The 24,803-nt window shown below is 49.4% G+C and overlaps 3 protein-coding genes across 3 annotated transcripts; 2 read left to right on the forward strand and 1 right to left on the reverse strand.

Annotated features, from left to right (window-relative positions):
• The first annotated feature begins 2,114 nt into the window (after positions 1–2,114).
• TGME49_272200 (AGC kinase) lies at positions 2,115–10,598 on the forward strand. The gene is made up of 11 exons (XM_018781648.1): positions 2,115–2,637; positions 3,351–3,428; positions 3,813–3,965; positions 4,579–4,683; positions 5,197–5,330; positions 5,878–6,059; positions 6,661–6,802; positions 7,443–7,601; positions 7,951–8,013; positions 8,318–8,636; positions 9,259–10,598. The coding sequence occupies exons 1-11, from the start codon at positions 2,245–2,247 to the stop codon at positions 9,856–9,858; spliced, it is 2,328 nt and encodes a 775-aa protein (XP_018636684.1). The 5' UTR covers positions 2,115–2,244; the 3' UTR covers positions 9,859–10,598.
• A 1,217-nt stretch (positions 10,599–11,815) lies between these two features.
• Positions 11,816–17,019, reverse strand: TGME49_272190 (hypothetical protein; the record flags this gene model as incomplete). The annotated part of the gene is made up of 6 exons (XM_018781647.1): positions 11,816–11,927; positions 12,959–13,023; positions 13,809–13,896; positions 14,466–14,552; positions 15,226–15,306; positions 15,968–17,019. The coding sequence occupies 6 exons, from the start codon at positions 17,017–17,019 to the stop codon at positions 11,816–11,818; spliced, it is 1,485 nt and encodes a 494-aa protein (XP_018636683.1).
• Positions 17,020–18,813: 1,794 nt separating this feature from the next.
• TGME49_272180 (3-oxo-5-alpha-steroid 4-dehydrogenase) lies at positions 18,814–24,295 on the forward strand (the record flags this gene model as incomplete). Its single annotated transcript, XM_018781646.1, has 7 exons — positions 18,814–19,675; positions 20,234–20,381; positions 21,239–21,473; positions 22,241–22,470; positions 22,938–22,981; positions 23,596–23,647; positions 24,262–24,295. The coding sequence occupies 7 exons, from the start codon at positions 18,814–18,816 to the stop codon at positions 24,293–24,295; spliced, it is 1,605 nt and encodes a 534-aa protein (XP_018636682.1).
• Between the last annotated feature and the right edge of the window lie 508 nt (positions 24,296–24,803).

The following is a 24,803-nucleotide window of genomic DNA, read 5'->3' on the forward strand; positions in this document are numbered from 1 at the left end:
CCCGATGAGGACGGTTTGGCATGTATGAAGATCCTACAGGACTGTGTGTAAGAGTCTGACCACGCACGGCGTCTGATCCAGAAGCCACAAAGTCTTTGTGTCGATAACCGGAGTATGAACTGGGAAAAGTGAAGATTTCCTGCAGAAATACACCGCATCGTACGTCAACAAGTAACTGAGCTTGCAGGTACCAGAAAGAAGATGGTACCTGAATAATGCTCATCATTTCCGGATACCAACTTTTTGCACTGTCATTCGTTTCCCTTTTCTCGACGGAGCAGTCAAAAAGTTCTGTATTCCGGACTCATGTACAGTAGCGGACGGAGACGGACAGCAGCGTGCGCGGTCTTTCGGGACCGTAGTTTGTGGAAGATGTTTTTCGTGAAACGCGTTCTGACGAAGGGGGGAAGCAGATGCCGCTGACACGTCAGGATTGCTTCTGATGCGGAAGAAGCCCACTTTTTGACGATCCCGCAGCCTTGGATTTATTCCTGCCCACGGACGCTGTCTGGTCCTCATCACCGCGAATTGAAACGAAGTGGAGAATTCGCTCTGGGAAAATGTGGAACCGGTTTTCCTCTAGCAATTCTTATTTCATGTATTGTTGTCTAGCGTTGTCGTGCCCTTTTGACTCTCCTTGAACAGTTTTAATAAGTATAAATGCATGACGGCTGACATACAGCATGTGACACGGTTTTTCCACACTTCTGCGGCCCTTGGAGGTGAACGTTTCTGCTTCTTGACCCATCAGGTTGAAGTGTTCGCTCGATATAAATGAAACCTCCTGACACTCCTTTCTCTGGTCTGCGCGCCAGCACGCTTCAATAGGAAAAACTGCATTTCGGTACAGTCGTGGCGCGTTTTCGCTCCCTCAAGGCGTCTTGTTTCCCCAGACAGCGGCGGGCACACCTACCTCTTCAGTGGCATATCGTGCAAAGCCAGTCAAGGACAAAGTGACCACTGTTTCATTTCAAACACTTCTCGCCTCCAGCGTTTTCTCCTCCTAGGGACCAGCTGTCATTACCAACCCAAAACCGTTTCGCCTACCGGCAAAGCGGTTCGGAAATTCCCAGCTTTCACTGTGCTGGATGATTTCCCAGATTCGGTACGAATCTCCTCTCTTACACCATCTGAATCCTGACACACCAACAACATATACAATTACACGGCGTCCTCACAAATACGCCCCCGCACAGACACATCCGCATATGTCCACACGTATGCGTGAACGTGAAACTCGACACCTATGTGCGTTGTGTGCGGCTTTTTTGAACGATTTCCGTACATTGATATTTGAGTGCTTTGGAGTGGTTGTTTCGTCCTCGACTTTGACGAATTTGTCTCACGACGTGCCCCTATTTTGCTGCGCTAGCTCTTTCCGGATCCAAATTTGAGCGAGACAGCGTGGCCGCTTGGCACCGCTCGCCGTCTTTAGTGTCAGTCGGTTGACGACGTCATTGCAACCTGTCGTCGCAGGTGACGAAGAGCAGAAGATAGAAAACCAAGTCACAGTTGAACGGGCGAGACGGTAGCAGTCAGACGCCCCGAGGCAGTCCGACCCTCGCGCCACAACAAAGGCATTATACGCGCAATCTAACAGAGGGGATTCAGGGTTGACAGATGCTGATGGGTGTTGGCGACTGGTTCATTTTATCTGAAGCTACGGAGGCTGGATCAGCGGCCAGCTTCAAGAACTAACCAAGTTGTAAAAACAGCAATTCAGACGAGGACCCGCAGAACACGCGAAAGGATTAAGGTGGTCTCAAGTGCAAGTGACTGTCCACGTCACATGCTCCGCTTTCCTCGACTTGGTGATGTACTGATTCCCACTGTCGCCAAAACATCAGGTTTCATCTCTGGCATTCAGGCTTATCCTTCGTACCTCTACACTGCGCACGACCGTCTATCTTTGTCACGGTTCCGGAAAGGGGACTTCACGCATGTGTACATACGCTCCATTGCCGTGCCCATTTCAAAAGAGAAATGGATTGCAGTTCAACGGCTCCTCGGCGGGCGGGAGGTCCTCAGAATGAGAATCACCACCAACACTGTCACTTTTCCTCTTTCCTTCGCAAGAAGATTTTCCGTGCTAAGCACGTGAATAATTCCCCCCCTCGTTCCTCTACTCACCCCAGCACACCCGCTGGACGCCCTCGCGCGTCTCCAAAAAGCGCCGATCCTGGAGAGTCACCTCAAATAAAAGAAAACTCTAGTCATAAGGGAGTCCGAGGCGTTGAACGTAGAATGCCGAATTCACCAAGCAAGCAAACCAACAGCCGCAACGTGATCGCGACAAACAATATGCAGGTCTTAGAACGGGAACACAACCAAACTGAGAATAAACAGGGCATTGTTGGAGGGCCACGAGGAGCCAGACCTGGGGAGCGTGAAGCAGACAAAAGACGAAATGTTGGTGTCGGTAATGGAGCCTGTGATGGGGGAATGGCAGGAGCACCACAGCATGATGTAGGGCTTCGCCTTCTCAGGGACGAAAAAGGACTTGCATGTAGGCCAGCGGCGTCGAAGCCTCTCTCGGAAGAGCAGGAAGAAAGGATTCGGGAATTTAAAAAAACTGTCAGACACTTCAAACACCAGCTCGAATGCAACTATGCAGCACAAACCCAAACTATGAACCAGGTGAGTGAACGAATAATTGCAAGCATCTACATATGAGCGTTCGTGAGTCCAGATACACGCAGCCAACCGCATGTGCGGGGTGCTAACAACATAACAATCGAAAGTTGGCGATGTCGATGTGTCTATTCTATACTGTCATGCGTGTTAGAGCCGTACCCACAACAGCAAACGTATATTTGTACATCCAGAAGAAGTCTGGGTATTATGTGGCCGAACGCCAGACGTAAACCATTGCGCGCTCTCTCCCGCGCTTTGGCCATTCCTCGGCGCCCTCGTATCTCTTTGCATGAAACGTGGTGTTGCTCCTGCTCATATTTAAAACAAACGCTCTAATTGGCTTTCAGTCGGTGCCGTGTCTACTGATGTTTCGCAGATGCGCCTCGCTGCAGAATCTCTCCCCGAGGGCGAACGATGTAATACTTTGCAGGAATACATACAAACATATGCGGAGGCGCTCTGCGAGCACCTCAGGGTGAAAAGAACTCCCGCTGCCCTCGAGCAGTACGAATTTATTCAGGTGTGCCTTCTGTTTCGTGGACACTACACTTCCGTGTTCCTTTTCTGTCGCTCTCTCGAAACGCTCTCTTTTGCATTCGAAGCAGCATTGAATGTATGCTTTGGAATTTGAATGTCCTTGCTTCGGTAAAGCTGGGGAAATGACAGACCGTTCAGCTGTAAACATCTGGTTCGTTGTTCTTACGTTGTCTGCGCAGACACTGGGCCACGGCGGGTTCGGCGCTGTCTACCTCGTGAAGAGGAAGGCCGACGGACGACACTTTGCCCTCAAACAGGTAGTAAAAACTTCCTTCCAAATTCCACACAGGAAAAATGTTTTGTCACCAGAAGATGCCTCTGCAGCTGCCGTATGAGGTGGGGAACATGACTTTTGAGCGAATACAAGCATAAATTTGTAGTACGTTTGAATGTATATTAAGAGCTCACTGTGTATCACTTCTCTGCGTAACCTTAGAACAACTTCCTGTGTGCTTGAGCGCATGCCTAAAAAAGTACAAATCTGCGTGGGGCATTCGTCTCAAATGCTGCACGGAACGTCCACATGAACCAGGTATTTATACTATTGCGTATCTTTGTATGTGGCTGTTGGCATAGCCGGCTCTCCGAGGCGAGTGGGTGCAGCGGTGGCGGTCTTTTGTCAATATCACCCATCTTTTCAGGTTCCCAAACGGAAGGTTCTGAAAGTGTCTTCTCGTGAACGGCAGTTTGCGGAGCGCAACTTTCTCTCTTCCTGCAACTGTCCCTGCATTGTTCAACTGCATGCAACATTCCAAGACGAGTTGTTCCTGTACCAAGTGGTCGAGTTCCTTCAAGTGAGAATCCCTTCTTGACAATAAATTGGGAGCATCTTTTAGAACGGCCGTAGCCGCGACCTTGTAAAGACACCCTTGATGTGTTGCGCCGCGAATACCTGCATGCATCCTGCTGGATGGAGGAACCAGAAAGGACTTGGGTGTCTGTATCTCATAACAGCAGTCACATTCAGTACCCTAGATGTTCTACTGTCAGAAGTTATAAAGAAGTTGGGTGTATGTGCTGGACGCGGCGGTACGAAAAGTAGCAGCGTAGCATGGGCAAACAAATCGTCAGCCACGCAGGTCTACACAGTTGGCTACAATCATCCAACAACTTCCAGAAACTTGAACATAGAGGTGACCACGTAAATAAGGTGCATGCAATGACACGTGTGTGCATGTTTTTGCATAAATATATGCCTTCGAGAGGAACAGTGCTACGCTGCCTTCCAAGATCGTTGTTTTCTCGGGGTGACACTGGACGTCTCTGAGTTTTGGAAACTCTCCCGGTAGTACCTGGCCCGTGTTGGCCCCCGACATGCTTTAGGGTCGGTCTTAAATTCAGAGATGGAATGTACCGTGTAGCACTCATATCCTGAGGAAGTATGAAATGCCATTCCTTTTCATTTAGGGAGGGAGCATGATGCACTACATGCATGCGAAGCAAAAGTTCCCCGAAGATGTTGTCAAGCTTTGCATCGCCGAGCTCGTCCTTGCAGTGAAGGAGGTCCATGACGTAAGTGCCATCCCAACTGTGCATGGGTTTGTACACTGTTTAATACAGCTCTTTCGAGCTCTAACACATACACCTAAATATGCACGGCGATACCCAGATAAAAAATGCCACGCATACACAATCCCGTATACCTTGTTAAGTCGAAAGGAAGAGTCCATATATATTGCATAGACAAATGCTCCGCTGAGAGCCTGTTTCTGTCATGGAGAAAGAACATCAGAACCGATTCACTTTTTGGCAGGTTGAGTGGATCCGTCGTTTGTGTTATATTTTAAAGCCAAACCGACGGTTGCTTCTCTTTCTAACCTATTGAGCACTCTTGCAACTGTCTACACTTCGACCATGACTCGTCGACTGAGATCCACCATCCATCGATTTCTGTTAGCAGTGTTTAGGAGGTGGCTTAACAGAGACAAATGACACCAAACATTGAGCTTTGCCGCTTACAATGCCCCGGCTACATATGCACATACAGGGTCGCTCATATTAACCTTTCGGTGTATCTCTTTGCAGAAAAATTACATTCACAGGGACATTAAACCGGACAATATCGTATTCACCCGAGATGGCCATCTTAAGCTCCTAGACTTTGGACTCGCCAAGTTCGCGCCGCACGTCTTCCACTTCGCTTCTTACGGCAACAGCCCGTGAGGACTGAAACAGAAGACTTGAGGGGAAATGGAATCGCATGTTCACAATCTGCAGAGTCATCCGGTGCACATTCCTGTCACCAGATATAGAGTCATTGGTGCAAGTGTTTCGTTCGGTTTCCACCCATAACCGTTGATTGAGGCACAGAAACGAAGCGACAAGGTTCCACGCAAAGCGTACCTACACATCTAGCTCAACATATGTCCACTCGCATTTCACTACCTATGTGGAGAGTATACAGAGACTTATATGATATAGTAGTCAAACGGTTATAGTTGGTTTTGTGTACGCACGCGAAAAGCGTGTTTTCGTGCGACATGTACAGTCCCCAGACTACCACAGGCCTCGTTCCAGAGCTTGAACATTTTTTGAGCGCAGACGGCCGCGTCGGCCGCAGACGTTCCCTCAGCTCGTATGTGAATGTGTGTTGAAGTTAAGTCAAAGCAACCATGAATAAGCGAATACTTTCAAGATGCAAGGTCTCCACCGTTCGCTTCCTCGAGGTTCAAGATGTCTTTGTTTCTCTTCTCTCTCGATTCATAGGAGTCGTTCACGCTGCTGTTCGTCCACGTCTGCGGGAGGCGCCGCTCATGCAGGAATGAGCACAACTACTGCCAGTACCATGGCGAGTCCTCACCCGCTGGAGCCGACTTGCGGAAGCAATCCTTTGTCCCCAGTGAAAGTTTTTGGAAGACACTTGCCTCGAAACTCTTCGTCTCCGTATGGTCAGAGCACATGCAAAAAGAAACTCAAAAGTCAAACGTGCGCGGCTATGTGATAAAATGTACAAACCGTTCTACATGGAAAATGAGTGTGGAAGAAAAGTGTCAACTTTTCTATTTTTCCGTGTACTGTTCTACGTTCGGAGAAACCGGAACACACACACACACACACACCAGAGCAAGATGGAAGGTAAACGGAGATATCGACAGAAACACAGACCTGTGCTTTTAGGTGACTGCTGAAACAGAGTTTCACAGAACGTGCTCATTGTCAGAACACGTATTGTAAACTCAATCTACATGTGCATGCATTTATACGTATAAACGCATACATACATGCATATTTGCATGGGCATAGATAGAGGTGCATGAATACAGAGAACGTTGTCAAACATACAGAAAGTGGGAAGCGTGGAAAGGGAGTTGGAGCCAGGCAAAGTGGGGTGCAGGCGTGTGCATGCATTCACGTTTATGGAAGGATATCTTTTTATTGTTGTGTATGTACGGATGGATGCTGGCATACGTTTACAGGTTCGCTTGTGTACACTACTGAGGCTCTCAGCTTCTGCCTTCCAGGTTGTTGGAAATGCCTCTGCTTTCTCAGGTTTCGGCGAAGGGTGCTGCAAATGCCTGCACATGCAGCACGAGGAAGAACTGTCTGGGGATGGAAACTTGAATCGACCCTCTGACACGCTGCTGCGTTCTATCTGTGGAACTCCGATGTACACAGCTCCAGAAGTTCTTAGGTAATCCCGATTTTGTAGTTGCTCTCTGAACACTGAAAACATACCAATCAGATGACCAGTGAAGTGAGCATGCCTGTTCCACATAGTAAATAACTGGGTGTTTTAGCTTTGGGCACTACCGGTTTCTGGGGAGTATATAGGACCACTAGGTCGACGAGTTGAGACTGGTTCATCTTCAACAGAGGTCTTGCAGCAGTGAAATACACGTGAAAAGCAGGCTTGCTAACTTCTCTAGACTCACATATAGGTGGAAATAGATGCACCCCTTATATGTATATAAACTGCATTCCACCATGGATACGAGAACCGTTCCTTTCCGTTGATCCACTAGAATTTGATAATATCTTTCCCTGGACGTATTTGAACCCTCACTATAATGCCGAGATTTCGAGGTTTTGCGAGAGGTCAATTCTTTATTATTCAGGTGTGAATTTCCTCAGGCGTTCGCATACATACTTTGAAGCCTACACACTGAAACAAGAAATACATCCACTGGCATATCAAACCATACAGACTTAAAAATGTATGTAGGTATATATGTGAGTGTGTCCGTGGATAGTAATTTGTATCTTTTGTCTTATGTTTGTTCATTTCTTTTCTCGCTGGTTTATGTGTGTGTGTTTTGCATGCTCGTCTGAAGAGGCGAGGGGTACGACCACTCCGTCGATTGGTGGTCCGTCGGCGTGGTGATGTTTGAGATGCTCTACGGAGGCATTCCGTTCTGTCCGCCTCCCAAGTATCGCGGAGATGTAGCAGCATTTGTGAAAGTTCAAGTTACGAATCACGCACTTGTTTGCCCGTAAGCTGCCTACCAGAGTTCTCTGTTCGCTATGTTTAATGTGCGAGTAATCCAACAAATATGGATTTCTGGAGACAGGTAAACCACATCAGCCCATCTCGTGACCTGTCTGACGGTTTCGCGTTCGTCCAGCGTTCTCCCTCAGTCGGTGCTTCTGAGGAGGCTGTACACTGTGGAGTGACTCGTGTAATTGTTAAAGTACCACGGTCACTGCAACTGCTTGTCAGAGTTCGGTGATTCTCCCGATTCTTTATTGCCTGGAGGCCAGCCGCAATCTTGTGAGGGCGTGTGACTGGCTTCATACTTCTTTCATCCACCTTCGCTATGTTGCGGCATCTATCTCTTGCAGAATTCCGTACCCGTCGCCGATCTCGAGTGTCCTTTCTCCAGAATCCATCAGCATGATGCAGAGGCAAGTCACCCGTCGAACAAGGAACGACGATCGCTTCCCAACTGTGTCTGTTACTGGTGGGTTTTCTGTTTTTCCCTCGTCGAAGAAGCCCAACAGTTCGTCCTGTTTTCCGGGAAATCCGTAGAAAGCCCGCCAGCCACTGCCAGCCTCTCTGTATCGACAGTTCGCATCTTCTGTGTGCCTTTTTTTGATCCGGCCCTGAAAAAATCCTGGATGCATCCTGGGGAATGGGGGATCATTTTCGGCGTTTAGTTCTATTTGAAGATCTTACGAACAATTGCACCTTTTCCGTTGTTTTCCTCAGCCTCGTGTGTGAGCCAGAGAACCGATTCAAGAGCGCTGCGAAAATCATGCAGCATCCCTGGTTTGACGGCATCGACTGGGAGACAATTCACCGCCAAAAGTCGCCTCTCTGTGAAGACACTGAACTGTACGCTCAGCGTCACTTCCCCCTCATCGACGTTTCTTCCGACTCCTCAGACGCAGAGCAAGACGCCAACACACAGTTTGGAAACGATGCAAAGGATTCAACTGTTTTAAAACCCGGTGACGGCGGTGCAAACAAAAAGGGACCATCGGGCACGAGCTACCGATCCAAACCTGGTTCTTCAGCAGCCGCAGAGGTCCGGAAACACAGAGAGAAACGCAAACCACGCCACAGTGCAAACCATTATCTGTGCTCCTGGTTGCCTATGAAAGTGCACTGAAACGCTTCTGGCTCAACGGTTCCGCCCAGCTGTATTTTTCTGAAGTTCTCTCCGTTCAAGAGCAGTCCAATAAAAGATGCATGCATAGCTACAGAAACGGAGCTGCGTATCATGAAACAGAGTGACATAGACACGCTTGATGCACGCGCCTTGTGTCGGCCGAAACCAAACACTTCTACGAACATGTAGAAGCAACCTCCCACGAAAGCATCATATACATTCACGAATACATGGCGACAGTGTGTGTTGGAATTAATAACGCGTGCTCTAGGTGTTTGATAGTTTGATTTTCATTTTCTTTTACACATGCGCTGCCTTTTCCCTCCCCGCTATTCTTCTGCCATGTCTCCCGTTACTTCCCCTTCAGTACTTGACGTTGTGTTGAACTTTTCCCTTTTCAGAGATTTGAGCCCCCGTCCCTGTAGTTCGAGTTTCTTTGGCGACTCCTTTCCAAACCAAGGCACCACGGACAAGCGCCAGCGTTTACATTCTCTTTTCCCGTGTCGTTTCTGCGTGGTCTCTCCCTTTTGTCTTGCAGCCGGACTTGCTGTTTTCTCGCTACGAGTTTAACAGGCGAGCGGTGGAGACGCTGCCGACATTCAGCAGAGTCCTGCAGAGAAATGCACAGAAGCATTTTAATTCCACTTTCAACAGCAGGACTCGCGACAGTTCTGCCTCCCCGTCGCCTTCGGTGAAATCGCCTGGAGGCAACGAGTCAAGATTCTGGCGCCCAGACCGAAGCAGTGGCGATCACGAGAACGGTGCAAACCACGCCGATGTCCAGCCCATGAAAGTCATGTTTTCGCCAGATCCCAAGCGATGCGAACTAGCCAAAGACGAGGAGCCTTTTGCCACTGAAGAGCAAGCTTGTGATCAGGCACTCTTTGCTGAAGAACGGCAGCACGCCAGAGCGGAAGAAGAGGGGGAGGCGGAACAGACACAGATGTCGCTGTCTTTGGACAGCGCTGAGGAGACTGGGATGCGCTCTTTTTCTGCGGAAAGTGACCGTGGAGCGAACGGAAAAGCAGACGAATGTAGCCACGGTGGATCCACAGAATCACTAGGACGGCTTTACGAGGAGGCGCACAAAAACTGTCAGGGTACAGAACCCCAGGAAGTGGCTGTGGAACGCAGCTAGGAACGCAGAAAAGAACATTGAAGAAACCGATTGAGACAGCTAGTAAGGACTGGAAAGAGCTTTGGACGAGGGGTTCGCTAATTCAGGAATGACTGGGGAGAAAGTATGAGGCGGCACACATAAAACAGGGAGACGTGCTTCTGGCAGAAACGGAAGCGAAGTTGCGATGGTGTAAGATTATTAAGGCAAAAAGTCACCAAGTATCTCGTAGAAACAGTGGAACTTTACAGAGGGAATAGGCGTCTCAGTGAACTGCTTGAAATGCAACTACGGCTTCAAAAGTGTAATTTCGACTGGAGAAAAACGACAGGTGGAAACGAAAGGAACCTTGCAGCCGAATTGGCCACTAACTGTATCACGGACGTCCAAGGTGTTTCAACCTCTGGAAGATTTCGCAATCCGGTTGAGAAATAGGTTGTGAAAAAGATAAACTTCTCGACACTATTTAAACACAATAATACCGGAGTGAGTTGCAGAATTCGCACGTACATTTACTATTCGGACAGACGGCGGAGGGTACGTCTGGGCATAAACTTTTCCTCAATGCATACGTGTCGTTTAACACCTTGTGCTTGCGAACCGCTGAAAAGCACAGAGAGAAACCGTATCCTAGCTCGATTCGGATGCTTCACATGCAAAGTAACATTTTATCGAAGCCATGGTCAGGCTGTGAGTAGAGCGGGTTCTCAGACACTTTCAAACTGGATATACCGCAGAACCACAAGAGTATTGACTATCCACCGACGTAAAAAAATACGTGCTCCACCGCGGCTATGAGCTAAGCGTAATAGTTGGTTTACTGCTATCACTCGTCGTAACAAGGGGAGAAACCGCCTGCTCATATGTCAGGATGATAATTGTCATTGTCCTGGAGCAGACGCCGCTGAGACTAGGTTGTTTCTGAGGCTCCTCTGCAGCCTATGGGAACAGCCTTTCTACGAAAATGTTTGCGATGCATCATCTGAAGAGCTACCGGAGAACATCGCTTGTGTGTGCTTCCAACTAAAGTACACCGGTGGTCACGTAACAACACGACAACTTCACTCTTGAGTTTCCGTGAAGAAGTCCTTTGTTTACAGCTTATCCCGTTACAGAAGCGATGGGAAGCAATCCTCTTCTCTGTGTACAGCCGGCGTTAATCGCTAAGCACTTTTAGAAGACGGAAAATGAGAGAAGTGGCCGCCTTGAGAGAAGTTTGCCGAAGCTTTCAACGCTGGTTCATGCCGACGAGCCAACCGAAAAGTGGTGGACTAAAAGTGAAAGGAGAAACTGTTTGTGACCAAATTATGCAAACGGCAGATCCAACTGGGTAGGTCTGACGGCCAGCGTATGCGCGCGATAAAAAAGACTGCAGTGAGCACGGGTTCTTGCTGAATTTGAAAAGGAGTTGTAGTTCAGTAGCCTACGGGTATTTCTGTTTGCTTGCAAGCTGTAATCACTACCACTGTTGGCTTTGTTTAAGCACTCAACATATACGTCCCCTATCACCTAAACAGAAACAATAAGGTACCTCGAATAATCAAAACCTTGTACTGGCCACGTAAGGAGAATTTGTGTAAACCCTTCATCGCCTCTAGTAGTGTATGTGGTACCTCGGAGGAATGATCCGCGACCCACGAGTCCAGCAAGCACTATCTAGTTTCAGAAAAGCATTTGAACCTGGAGAGATGTCTGTTTCAGAGTTTTGCAGTCTCCGACGGATACGGCCATTATTAGAGTATCGGCAGAACACACCGTTGCCGCGAAGCGCGACCCGCTCGACGTCTTCCTGTTTCCAAGTTTTTCTTGTTTCTCTGCTGAAGCGAGAAGACCCGCGGAGCGCGGGCGGGGGGTAGGGGTCTGCGAGCTAGCTGCGTGGGGAGTTCTCAGGAGCAAAAGAGCTCTTCTTTCGAGTCCAAACTTGTGGCTCTGGATGTGATGGCACATCGCCATGCTTTAGAAGAAAACGACCTTCGCATTACTCGTAAACAGGGCTTCCGCGACGAACAGGAGACAAGCTGGAGTCGTCACTTGTGCGTCTTCGCCGTTCGGGTTTGGAAGGACTGCGGTCATAGCCCCTGGGTGAGGGTCTGCAGACAAGAAAGGGAAAACTCGGAAGAATCCGTGTAGTGGTTTTCTGATTGTGATTTCGTAGGAGTGTTCCTTAGAAACGTCCACTCGGAAGGCGACAACCAAGCTGAATATCGTGATGTCTGTACAGCTTCTAGATGGTGTCTTGATACTCACTGGTATCTATTTCAGTCGTGTTACTGCTGGTTTTCCGTGGGATTCTTTACCCACGGCATGCGCAGCTCTCGAGCAATATACTTGCCAGTGTGAACGCTATCAAATGCACCGGATGTTCTAAACTGTTGCCAAACTCTCGAGTGAAATCTGCACTTCTTTGGAGTGTCGGAGTCAGGGACAATGGTGGGTCCGAAAAACGTGGAAATCCACCTCTGCAAGGTGTGACGGGGAACTCAGATCGAGGAAAGGCACCTACAACGGCGTATCGACACCGGCAAAAACCATTCGCCACTCGTAAAGGAAAAGAGGAAAAAGTAGGCATCCCCCTTCAATCGACAAGTAGTGACCGGCGAGCAAGTCTTACATCCCGCGTCCACGACTTCAATAAAGACCCAAGTACACCTATTGATTGCCGAACTTCACTTCAGTTCACATTTTGCGTTCTGAAAACTGCATTTCCCTCCTCTTTTTCGAATCCCACGGCTGCAGTGATTTGCTGTTCCTCAACTGAATAAAAACCGAATTAATTTAGCTTAAGAAACAAGAAGACAGCCACAATTGTGCGATCGAGAAGCACGGGCAGATGATGCTTCGCTTCGCAGCGAAGCAGAAAAGAAGCCACCGCATGCATCGACAGTAAGATCGCATGCTTATTTAAAAATTGAGGTGATCTTGTTAACATGGGCGAATAGTCGCCACTTGACCGTGAACGCATACACCGGCGCACAGATACACATTTCCTGTACTCATCCAGACATGCATATGTCTATCTATCTATATACAGACATAGATATTCACAGAGAGAGATGCGTTCACGGACAGGTGCCTCTCTACCTATTTATAGAGGATGTAAACAGATAAAGATTTGACTCACCTGTACCGCGAGAGTTCTTCTTTGAGTTCTTCCACTTCTTTCATCGAAGGTGGAACGTAGACACCCTGTTAAAGACGCACCCACGCGAACTTTTACACGGCATTTCGAGCTTTGACGGTTTTCTCAGACACAACAGAGACATACATGATCGCCTTCGGGATCGTCGTCTCCAGCACACGAGGCGACTCTAAACTTATCCGCATTCATCTAATATCCGTTCACGCTGCAAATCACCTATACATATGGATATGCACCTGCACATATATATATATATATATATATATATATATATCTGTATAAATATATCTGTATAAATATATCTGTATAAATATATCTGTATAAATATATCTGTATAAATATATCTGTATAAAACTATATGTGATAATGGACGTATCTGAATATCTACAGATGTGAACCCTTACACTCAGGAGCAGCCAGGTGTATTTTGATGACCACACCTGTTCACACTCGAGTTCTGGACAAACTCGGGAACCAGCCCTCACGGGCAGCTATATACATAATCATATATATATATATATATATATATGTATACATTTGTATACATTTGTATACATATATATACACATATACATATATACATATACATACATATCACATATTAACCTCGCCATGATTGATCGCTGTATTCGCGAAAATGCATGTCCATCTACATGATTGTTTGCTGTTTTCGCTAGGTTTCCTTTTTCCTCTGTCCAGGAAGACGGGTCTCCCTGTCTGTGCATCTGAATCGCTTGGTTCTCCTCCGAATTGTGAAGAATGTTTCTAAGAACCTTCGAAGAAGAGACGCTTTCCTTAGATGCGATTCTTTCCTCGAGAAAACGAGCCTCACCCCTGCGAGGGAACGCCACTGGCCTTTGCGTGTGTTCCAGACGGTCGGGGGTCGAACGCGCTGCGGCGACGGACTTCTTTCATGGAACCTAAGAAGAACAGCCGCAAACAGGAAAGGATATCCGCGAACGCTGAGGTGCATGCGCAGGTGAGGCCAGGGGTCTGTTGGACCCAGAGACGTCCAGGCTTTCCGTTTCCTTCGCCCTACAGACGTCAATATGACCAATATAGATCGGTACGATCGAGTCGCAGAGCCTCTGTACAGCGCCGGCACGAGGAAGAAGCTGCGGAGTCCGACTTGGGCGCGGATTTAAACGGCTGTCGGCCTCCACTTAGACTGCGGAGCGCGGATGGTCTCGAGACAAATCAGCCGAGTCAAGTATCTTTTCTCGAGGAAAGGCAATTTGACTCCCGACTCCGTTTTTAGCATCTTTCAATCAAGACGTTACATTCACGAAAAGAGAGCGAGAAAGGAGAGATAGGCTCCGTCGAAGTGGGTGTTTCGAGGCCAAGGAACAGTGCAACGTAATGCTATTTGGAGAGAACCGTAGAAAAAACCGATCTCGTTCGTCAACGACAACAGCGCGTTGTAGACTAAGTCTTGTACAGAATGAGGAAACGCCTTGTGACTGGTAAAACGAAACAAAGACTCTCTCACCGGTCATGGCGCCACTGATCGCGATGAGCCTCTTTGCCGGCATGGTGGCGTCGACCGCGGCGTGTATCAGAGGCTTCTCTCCGTCGCCTGACTCACATTGCATGCACAGGAAAAGACTCGAGAGCGACTGCAGGGAAAGGGAGGAGACGCGAAAAGAGATAACAGAATGCAGAGCAGCAAACGCCGAGGAAAACGAGAGAGAGAATGAGGGAGGGTGACGTAGAAAGAAGTAGAGCGAATGCGAAACACTGAAGGCGACAGAGAGAGAGAAGAAGGAAGAGAACGACCACCGGAGAAGACGATAGAGACCGTTGCGACAACGAAGCAGAGGAACAGAAAATCCTTGAAAACAGGATGGAAAACAAATAAAGGTGCCGACCGCAGCGAGTTGCCTCTCCCCGAGGTTGCATGTATGCGTAAGGACGCCTGCGTGTAGAACAACGGAACACTATCTTAGACTGGAGCTCTGAGTATCCGAATTTGAAGTCATCAACGACTCAAGACTCAAAGCGTAGTCTCTCGACCTATGATTCTGTAGGCTCGAAGTGAGGCCCTCTGCATTAGCGTAAGCAATACTATTCGACGCGCAGCATAAACCTTCTACGGCAGACCATTGCCTATGCTGAAGCAAGTGCATTTCGACCTTCTGAAAGAGCGCAAAGTGACTGGCGAAGATTGAAAGAGCGACGAGACTTGCGCAAGCAATTGAAAAACGAAGAAAGAAAGAAGGGAAGGACAAATCAGAAAACAAAACAAATACCTTTTCAGCTCCTGATAGCTCTCGCGATCGTAGGCAGCGAAGAGTGGGTTCCGCGGGGCTGGCGGCGGGAGGCTGGGGGACCTGAGAGAGGAGGATCCCGAGGAGAAGCGAAAACACAGAAGACGAAAAAGAGACTGAAGTGTACGTCAACATGCGCACTTGAAACGCAAACTCTCCGCCTGCAGAAACCATCTTGGAGTCTTTGTCCCCAGGAGAGGCTTAGAAGGAAAGAACATGAGACAGCTGGAAGCGACGTAGACAGCGGGGCGACGAAGAGATGCCTGCATCTCTGTGAAGACAAACCACCTAGGCAGCTCGTTGAGAGAGGGGGGACTAAGGCATCGTGTCGAGGCGTTCCACCTCATTTTAGAGAGACGTTTTCTCCCAAGGACGACTGACATGAAACAGGCGCGTACCAAGGATTGCCGGCCCAAAGTGCATAAAATGGAATATAGTTGACCCACAAATCGGCATCTCTGAGAGTGCGACTCGGACGACGACTCTGAACGCCCTCGCTGGCATCCCTCTTCTAAGAACTGTTGTCCCCGACCGCACTGAGAGAAAAGATCTAGACGAGCGAGCAGCCTAATCGCTGGAGAGAGTGCGTCGCGACAACCGACGCAGCAAGGGCAGCGAAGATGAGTCGAAAAAAGCGCATCGAACTGTAGACGAAGAGCAGACTCGAGGTGCACCGCTCAAAGAGAATCTCGATTTGTCCCGATCGCCTCCGCCACAGCCTCACCTCTCTCTTCGCTTGCTGCTCGCCCCTGTCTCTTCAGATTCAGAGCTCGCATCTGCCTCTGAATGAGGCGCTGGACTGAGGGAATCAGGAGAGCTCTCGACGCTCCGCATGCGTCCTCGCGACCTCTTGTGCGGCGAGTGGCTGCGCGGCCTTCCAGTCGAAGAAGGGGAGAGAACAGTCGCTTTGTCTCCGCTGGCCGGTCGCGCCTTCTTCTCCGTTGCTCGGCGACCGCGACTCCGCCTCCACGGATCCGTCTGCTTCTCTTCTTCGCTGCTGTCGCTGTCGACTGAATACACTCTGCCGGCGGACTGAGACGTACTCCGCGACCTCCTTGCTCGTCCTCGGCGGCTTTCATGAGAGTCAGGTCTTCCGCCTCGGCTTTCATGTCGACCAAGCCTGCGCTCCTCGCTCGGATTCTCTCGCCGTCTAAATCGCCTGCCCTCCCTAAGGTCGGCTTGCTGTCTGCTCGCTCCTCCAACGTCGCTGTCGGAACTTGCGTCTCCTATCAGATCGTCTCCTCGCTCTCCCTTCGCACTGCCAGAGAGACAGCGTCGTCTGCGAGGAGCCTTTCGCCTCTCTTCGTCCTTGAATCGGGATCGTCTGTCCTCCTCTCCTTCTTCAATGCTGGCTGAAGAGTTTCCTCGTCCGGAAGCGCGCAGACGCAGGCGTCCTGTTCCTCCCCTGAGGCCCCCATCATGAGTCCAGACAGGCTGCGAGAGCGGCGCAGAGTCTCTGCGCACCCGCGGAAAACCAGCGGGATGCGCAGCAGAGGCAGAAGAAGAATCGAACGACGAAGAAGAAGACGAAGAATGGCGGGAGGAGGAGGAAGAAGAGGAAGAAGAGCGAGAAAACGACGAAGGGGAAAGCGCTGGTGGCCGTATGGCGCGTTCCTTTGGCAGGCAAGAGCGGACGAAACGCAGGTATGACGGCCGCTGCATGCCTCGCTCTTTCACAGGAGAGTCACGAGAGGACGAAGGACGAGGAGACCCGTTGTTCTCTCGATTCGCTCCTCTCTCGACAGGGAAGGAACTGAGAGAGGCTTCGAACTCCATCTTCAGACGAAGAAGGCGAGAAACGTCTCTCGGAAAACGAGCACAGACAAGCAAGCAGCTGCCGTTCAGCTTGGAGTATCGCTTCGTCTCTTGTTCCCTCGCCTTCCAGCTCTCTGCGCCGCTGCCCAGTTCACAGACGCGCCATGTCTCCCCTCCACCACAACTTGCTCTTTCACAGAGAGAAACGAACTCGAAAAAGCGTCACATGAGATACATACAGACACAGCTACACATACGTATATATATATATATATATATATATATATATAAAGAGAGAGGGAGGTAACTGTCTTGGTGCAGAGATACAAAGATCAGTATAGATCGGTTTCTAGAGCTAAAGAGCTTGGCAGATATGTGCGTCTGTTTGCGAGGGCGAGTGAGCACCCTTCTCGGGTATTCCCTTGAAGACAGGTGCCGCTCTTCCGACGTTTTGGCGGAGAAGTTGCCATGGAAAGCTGGAGAGGAGACGGCGAGGAGAGTGAGGACGAAGCCAGCGCTGCTGGTGGAGGCTGTCAAGCAGAAAACCGGCAGGCGAGCAGGCTCCTGGTCTCCCGCGGCTTCACCTGACGCGCGAGGTCCAGGCGTGGACAGCGGGGGAGAGAAGGCGGCGAGCTGCGACTCCGAGCCGGCGAAGAAAAGAAGGAGCCGACTTAAGTGGAGGATCCTCCCGAGACGAAGAACCCTGCAAGAGAGAGAGGAAGGAAGAAAAGACGAAGATCGCAGAGAGCGAAAGCGACAAGGGAGAAGAGGAGACAAGGAAAAACCTTGTCTCTTTCCTCTGTGATACGAGCATCAACTCAGCCGCTGAATTCGCGACCGCGTGCATGCACGAAAAAAATGTGCTCATGCAACAGAGAGAGGCATCGTGAAAAGAAGAAGAAACCTTCGTCGTTCTCGGCCTGTGATTGGGTTTGATTCTCTTCGGCTTTTAGTTGCTGCGTCTTGGGCGTTTAACGGACTAAAAGGCGGAGGTCTGTCGACCTGCATGCCCGAGGAAAGCTCTCGGCCTCTGCGGCCTCTCTCCAGTTCCGCAAGTCTAAGCTCGAAGGACTTTTTGTGACAAATGCGTCGCTCCCTGTTGATGCTACGGTAGCACACTGAATCCTGAAATTATCGGAATTGTGTATAAGCAGTCCGCGAATGCTGCAAAAGGCTTATGGAAGTCCCCAGCGACGCCCTTTCCCAAATTCGTTTCTCTCGATTCGTGTCTCCTTCCCCATCGTCCTTTTCTCTCTTTCTTTCTTTTTTTCTTCCTTTCTTTCTTTTTGTCTCCATCGTCGTCGCTTCTCCTTCGCGCTGTCTCTGTCTCTTTGCAGTTTCTGTTCTCTTCTACGTCGCTTCGCCTTTTCCTTCGTCTCGCTCTCTCGGCTGCTGCGCGTCGTTGGCTGTGTACAGCTCGTCTACTGGGAGTCGGTCGGAAGCAGGCAGATGCCGATTCAGAGGTGCAGACTCGAAATGCGTTGCCCTTGTCGGCGACGTCCCTTGCCTCGTCTCGCGCGCGTTGCCGCGAGCAGCGAGAACAGACCGGCTGCTGCATGCGGAGAAAAGCGAAGAAATCTATACTCGCCGAAAAGGGGAAAGCCGCGCCTGTCAGTGGACTTCGTCCATTGGTAAGCAAGCGCGCGTTTTTCGGTCTCCACCACGACAACTTCTCTGCGCGCTTTGCAAGGGAGTTTTTCATCCTCATCTTCCTTCTTTTTAAACGCTGGAGACAGGTGGATCGTCCTTCCTCCCGCGTCTTCCTTCTCGGAGGCTCTCTCCGGCCTATTTTCTTCTGTCTCCTTTCTCACCACCATGAACTCGCTTCCCTCCGCTCTCGCGTTCGGTGTGATTCTCTCTCTCGCGATTCCTGTAGTGTCTGTCGCCTGTCTCGATCCCCTCCTGCTTTCTCCGTTTTTCCTCTTCTGCCTCTCTTGGACCGCCGTCCTCTGCTTCCTCGCAGCAGCTGTCCTCGCGGTGCTCTCGCTCGTGCTCCCGTACTCGTTGGGGGCGCTCGCGGCCCATGGAAAAGTTCGTCTTTCTCTGTCGTCCACTGGGTCAGGAACGGAAGCTCGGGTGACGGAGAAATGCTCGCAGTCCCTGGCCCAGTTGCCTCTGCAACGCGACGCGAGGACGAGGCCGGAGAACGCGAAAGACGAACAGAGGCGGTGGGGGTTGCAGCGAGAGAGGAACGACGCATGTGGAGACAGAGAGGAAGCCAGGAGAGAGGTTGGAGAGGAGGAGGAGGCGGAGGGTCAGGCTGCATGCAGGGACAAGGCGCCACAGCGAGAGCCGCGATCCGAAGCTGCAGGTGGAGAAGAGAGTGAAGCGGAGGCAACTGGGGCATCACAGGTTGCAGTCGAGGACCAGCAGGAGAGAGAGACCAAGGCATCCATTGTCCGGAACTGCGCCGACGGAATGCTGAAAGCTCTCGCCGTCCCCGTACAGAAGAGCCTGTTCTTGCACTTTTACCTTCTGGGCGCTGGTCTGTCGCTCGCGATGGCTCTGTTGCTCTCGCTGGCCCTGCGACGCTGTCGCCTGTCTCTCCCCGAGAAAAACGATACACCTGTCTCCGCTCTGCTCTCGAACGCGTCGCCGGACAGCATCCCACAAGGACCTTCGTCGAACGGCCAGCGGGGGAAGTCAGATCTGGGGAGGCTTGTGAACGAGGCAGCAGGTAAGAGACAAGAATCAGGTACTGCGATCAAGAAGAGAGAAAAGGCGGCGGAAGCGGCGGAAGCGGCGAAAGCAGATGAACGAAGGAAGAACAAAGAAATGAAACAAAGGAGGAAAGGTGACGAAAGAAAGAAGAACAAGGAGGAAGCTGGACGCAGAGGAAGCAGAAAAGGAGAACGTGGAACAGATGCGGGCAGAGGCAAAGAAGACATGAAGAAGGCAGATCAGAGAAATGGGAGCAGCGGTTGCAGGGAGGCGACCCAAGGTGAAAGGAGTAATAGTAACAGGTCGGAAGACAAGACAGGAGAAGAGATGAAGCAGAAGAAGCGCGAGAAGCAAGAGCGAAAGGCAGATAAAAGAAGAACGAGAAGCTCACGAGGAAGGGAGAGCTACGAGAAAGGAAGGAAGAGGAAATATTATCTTGAAAGGACGAGACAGGGTCGTGCAGGAGCTAGGCCGCTTCATTCAGAAAGGAACGTTGAACAGGCCTGGAGGTATCCAGCAGCCTCGCCGTTCTCTGGAGAGACTGAAGAAGACTCTGCGGTGTCTCTGCATGCAGCGGGTATGGCGACGGACGCCGACTTGCTTCTGCCGCTTTTGCTTTTCTTTCTCCACTGCCTCCGAAGACTCCTGGAACAGCTGTTCGTCGTGCGAACGCATGCAACGGCATCACAGATGAGCCTCGCCGCCTACCTTCTCGGCTTAAGGCAAGCGACCCTGCGCGAAAAGGAAGAAGAGAAGAAGGGAAGAGAGGAGAGCGAAAGAAAAGATGATGGGAGAGAAGCCAAGAGCGGTGAAGAACAGAAGAACGCGAAATAGCAGAGGAAAGCGAAAGACATGTCGAACTCCGACAGACGCGTGCCTTTGTCGGCACTGCGGGGACCCCAGCCGTGATTCCGAGACGGTGCGATTGTCGACATCTATCTGAGTGAATCTTGAAGTTTCGGCATCTTTATATCGATATCAACGGCCATCGATACCTGTGTGCATCTGTTTATCTCTGTGTCGGTCTATGGACAGGTGCATGGAGTTATACATGTTTCCATGCGCTTGTCTGTCTCTGTGACGACCTCTGAACGTCTAGGGAGAACTCGAGAGTAAACGAGGAGGTGCGAAAGGAACGCAGCGCCCGTCAAAACGAGGGCCAGCAGGCGACAGCCGGAAAGCGGAAAGAGAAAAAAGCTCGATAAACGAAACAGGACGTACAAAAACAAAACCGTGATTCGTGACTTCAACCTCCTTGTATCCATACCGTCTATCATCTTACGCACATACATAAATGCATATATATATATATATATATATATATATATAAATACATATTTATATGCATATGCGCATCTGTAGAGTATACACTTGCAATACAAATACATGCATGTGTACGATGAATTGACTGCGAGAAAAGAAGGTTTCTTGTCGCGTATTGCCGATCGTTCACTTTGCGGCAGAATGGATCTCACTGTATGAGTGAACCGAGAGATGCAGTGACAGACAGTTTCTTTCTCGACGGATTGAGAATCTCGCTGCTCTTCTCTCTCGTGGATCTGTTTTACCTTCTCTTCAGCTTCTACGTCGGAACTCCTCTGTCGCTTTTGCTTGGAAGTCTCGGCAGCTTTCTCTCCTCTCAGCCTTTGCCGTCTTGCTCGGCGAACGCGTTTCCTCTGTCGCTCGAAGCGTCTCCTGCTCTCTTTGCTGCTTCGATCCAACATGTCGGCGAGGCTCTCGTAGCGCGTGCGACCTCTCCTCCAGGGTCGGTCGGCATGACATTCGCAGCGTTTCTCCTCGTCAACTGCATGCAGGTGGGTGCCGAGTTTCGCGCCTCTGACGGCGTCGGAGCTTCGCGGAGTCAACAAAGTGAAAAAAACAAAGACGAGAGACAACAGTGCAGTGCTGAAGGTGGACGGAGACATGCAGTCCTCTGTGGAAGAGAGACAAGTCACAAAAAAACAAGGCACGGCTTATAGAAGGAGACAGCGGCGAATCTTGTGTTCGGTCCCTAGTACTGCTTCTCAGACTCTGACGCTCGTCGCATCCATGCACGTTTCTTTTCTATAACTCGGCCGCTTCGGGTACCTCTCCGTCGCTTTCGCTCTGTCGTTCTGCTTCTCTCAGGCGCTCTCTGCGTCCCTCTCCCTCTTTCGTTCTCTCTGGGCCTTGCGTCTCTCTGTCTGCGCCTCTTAGCGCTCTCCCTGTGTCTCCTCCACTTCTTTCAAATCCTCCGCACCAATCTTTGTGTCGCCTTCTCTCGCTCCCGCTGCCTCCCTCACTCCACGTCTCTCTGGGGGTTACTGCCTTTTCTCCCCAACTCGATCTCCCTGTCTCTCTAGCTCTTTCTCGATCTTCCTCGCTCTCTCTTTCTCTCTCTGTGTCATGACCTTTCCATGTTGCTCTGGATCGCTTCGTCTCTCTCTCCCTGCTCCTGTGTCTCTCTTTTGCCTCCTCTCCGTGCTCCGTTCCTCCTGCGCTTGCGTTGATTGACGATCTCTTCATCCGCTCGTCCCCGGCAACTGGATGCGTTGTTGCCTGTCTCCACCCGCCTTTCTTCCGCCTTGTCTGCTCTCTGCAGCTTCACAGTCACATGCTCCTCGCTCGCCTTCGTCCTGCGGATTCTGCAGAAGGCCGAGAGAGATTTCTGGATTCGTCCGCGTCCAAGACGATCCACCCAAGTCTCAGAGACGCGTCGGGAGCCTACAGCATTCCTCGGGGCGGGTGTTTCGCCTTCGTTTCCTGTCCCCACTACTTGGCAGAAATTCTCATCTACCTTTGCCTTTGTCTGCTCTTACCTTCGCCACCTACGTGAGGCAGTTGTGTTCCACAGAAATGCATTTCCTGACTGGTGCATGCACGTTCTAGTTTCGTCAACGCACAAAATACTTACGTATATGTATACCTATGTATACTTACATATATATATATATATATACATATATATATACATATATATATATATATATGTACATCTACACATATAGATTTATATGTGTATATGGTCAAGGGCGTAGAGAGCTGAATTTATGTCTGCAGAGATGTTTTTCTCTATTGTTGGTTGTGCCGAGAGGGCTACCATGAGGGGCCTCTATGTGTATATATTCTATAAATGTATCTCTGTATTTTAATGCTTGTTTTCATAGCGGCGAATGCGCGGAAGCATTATTGCATCTGTTGACTGTTGTACTTCAGTTGTTTGACGTGATACAGATTCGCGATGTTTGCGTTCTTTCTGTAACTTTATGAATTTCTCTTTTTCTTCGCTTTGCCTCCAGCATCGCCTGCTTGTCTTTTGTTGTCGCAACAATGACTGTGAACGGTACGCTCTTGCTCTCGCATCTCAGTCGCCGATGCTTGACTCAAAGGGATCGGCTCAATTTTCGGCTCCTACTCCGTCAATATTTCGCCACTGGCGCTGCGTACTCTTGGATAGAAGCATTGCCTTCAGACCCGAGAAGGCGTTGGTATACAACACGATAGTCACATTTATACTTTTATATGCATGTGTGTGTATATTTTCATGTATACAAATATTTACATATTTCTCTCATAAGCATACATGCATATATATATATATATATATATATATATATATGTATTCAGACGTATTTATACAGAGGTCGGCATTTACATATGTATGTATACGTATACAAACAAAAGCATGAATAGGCTTGTAAAGGAAAGTGAGAGAGACATAGCGAATGCACAGGAACGCTGCCGACCTTTTTCGTCGGATGACGCCTGCAGGCTGTTCGTCAGTACATGTTGATTTCCACATGCAGGTATGTGGCGGTGTCGCGCTTCTCATGTCTTGTCTCTTCCTCTCGGACAACATATTATCAATCGAAAAAATGCATGCATGTCTGTGTAAATCCGATTCATGTGTAGCGTTCCGGTTTTTCGTTTTTCCCTGCGTTTCGATTTCCTTCGCAGCTTCAAAAACGCATACATGGTATCGGCGAACGTTCGGTGACGCATATCCTCAGTACGTCTTTCCTCTTTGACTAATGGAGCCTTTGAACTTGCTCGAATTTTTATCCTTCGCACTTATATATATTTTTAAGCTTACATTTTTGCATTTATATTCTTTCTAAATACACATTTATATATATGTAATGTTGTGCCGGTGCATTTCCGGATGCATGTATGAGTGACTATCAGGCAGTGTGTCGAGTCCTACTTCTAGTCCGGCGCTAACTGCACAAACTTCTTTCACGAACATATTGCCTGTATCGTTGAATTTGTCTTTCTCAGATATGCGCGACAATTCTCTCTAGCTGTTCTCATGCATGTATATATTAAAACTAGTACATCTTTATTTAATGTAATCGTCTTGATCTATACGCATAATTGTATGTATATATATATATATATATATATATATATATATATGTATTTATCGTACAAATAGGCGCCTGCAGGTAGCTACGTTTGTCCATCGGCCCGGGAGTGCCTTGCAGTGTGAGGGCGGAGTTCATCTTCTGGATCTGCATGCATCTGTTTTCATCTTCCTCGAGAACGTGTGTGCTATTTGTCTTCTCGAATTAAAAACAGGTTTCACTCCAGCAGGTCGTTTTTGTCATTTCTTTGCATTTCCAGGAATCGCCGCGCGCTCCTGCCGCTCGTCTACTGAGAAAGGGCGTTCATGGAGAGCATACAAAGCACAAAAGTTTTCTTCGCTCTCGAGCGTCCGTACAAGGACGCGTCTATTTGCTTTCGTTTTCCGTCTCGGTCACGTCTGTCCGAGTTCACTTGGAGAAAATTCAGAGAGCCCATTTTTTTCGTCGATTCAGAAAACTAAATACATGCATATAAACAAGCGCGTATAAACGCGTAGACTTCCGCATGTTTACTGGGAGCTTGCACTGTGCCCTAAACTGTATGTCCAAAACGCGTTTCAGGACGTATACACATAGATATATATATATATATATATATATACAGATCTATAGGTGACTGTGCATGGGAATGCATGAGGAAGCGCCTATTTAAAATGAGGTGCATGCGCCGGGTCCTGAGTTTTCACCAGGTTTTCGTAGCCAAAGAGCATGAAGGGCAGTTTGTTTACATATAAAGTGTTTATCTGTGGCAGTCATATCAGTCTTGAGCTTCTGTTAAAAATAAAGCCATCTGTTTGTGAA

Source organism: Toxoplasma gondii, chromosome VIII (assembly GCF_000006565.2).
Source record: "Toxoplasma gondii ME49 chromosome VIII, whole genome shotgun sequence".
Classification (NCBI taxonomy): Eukaryota; Apicomplexa; class Conoidasida; order Eucoccidiorida; family Sarcocystidae; genus Toxoplasma; species Toxoplasma gondii.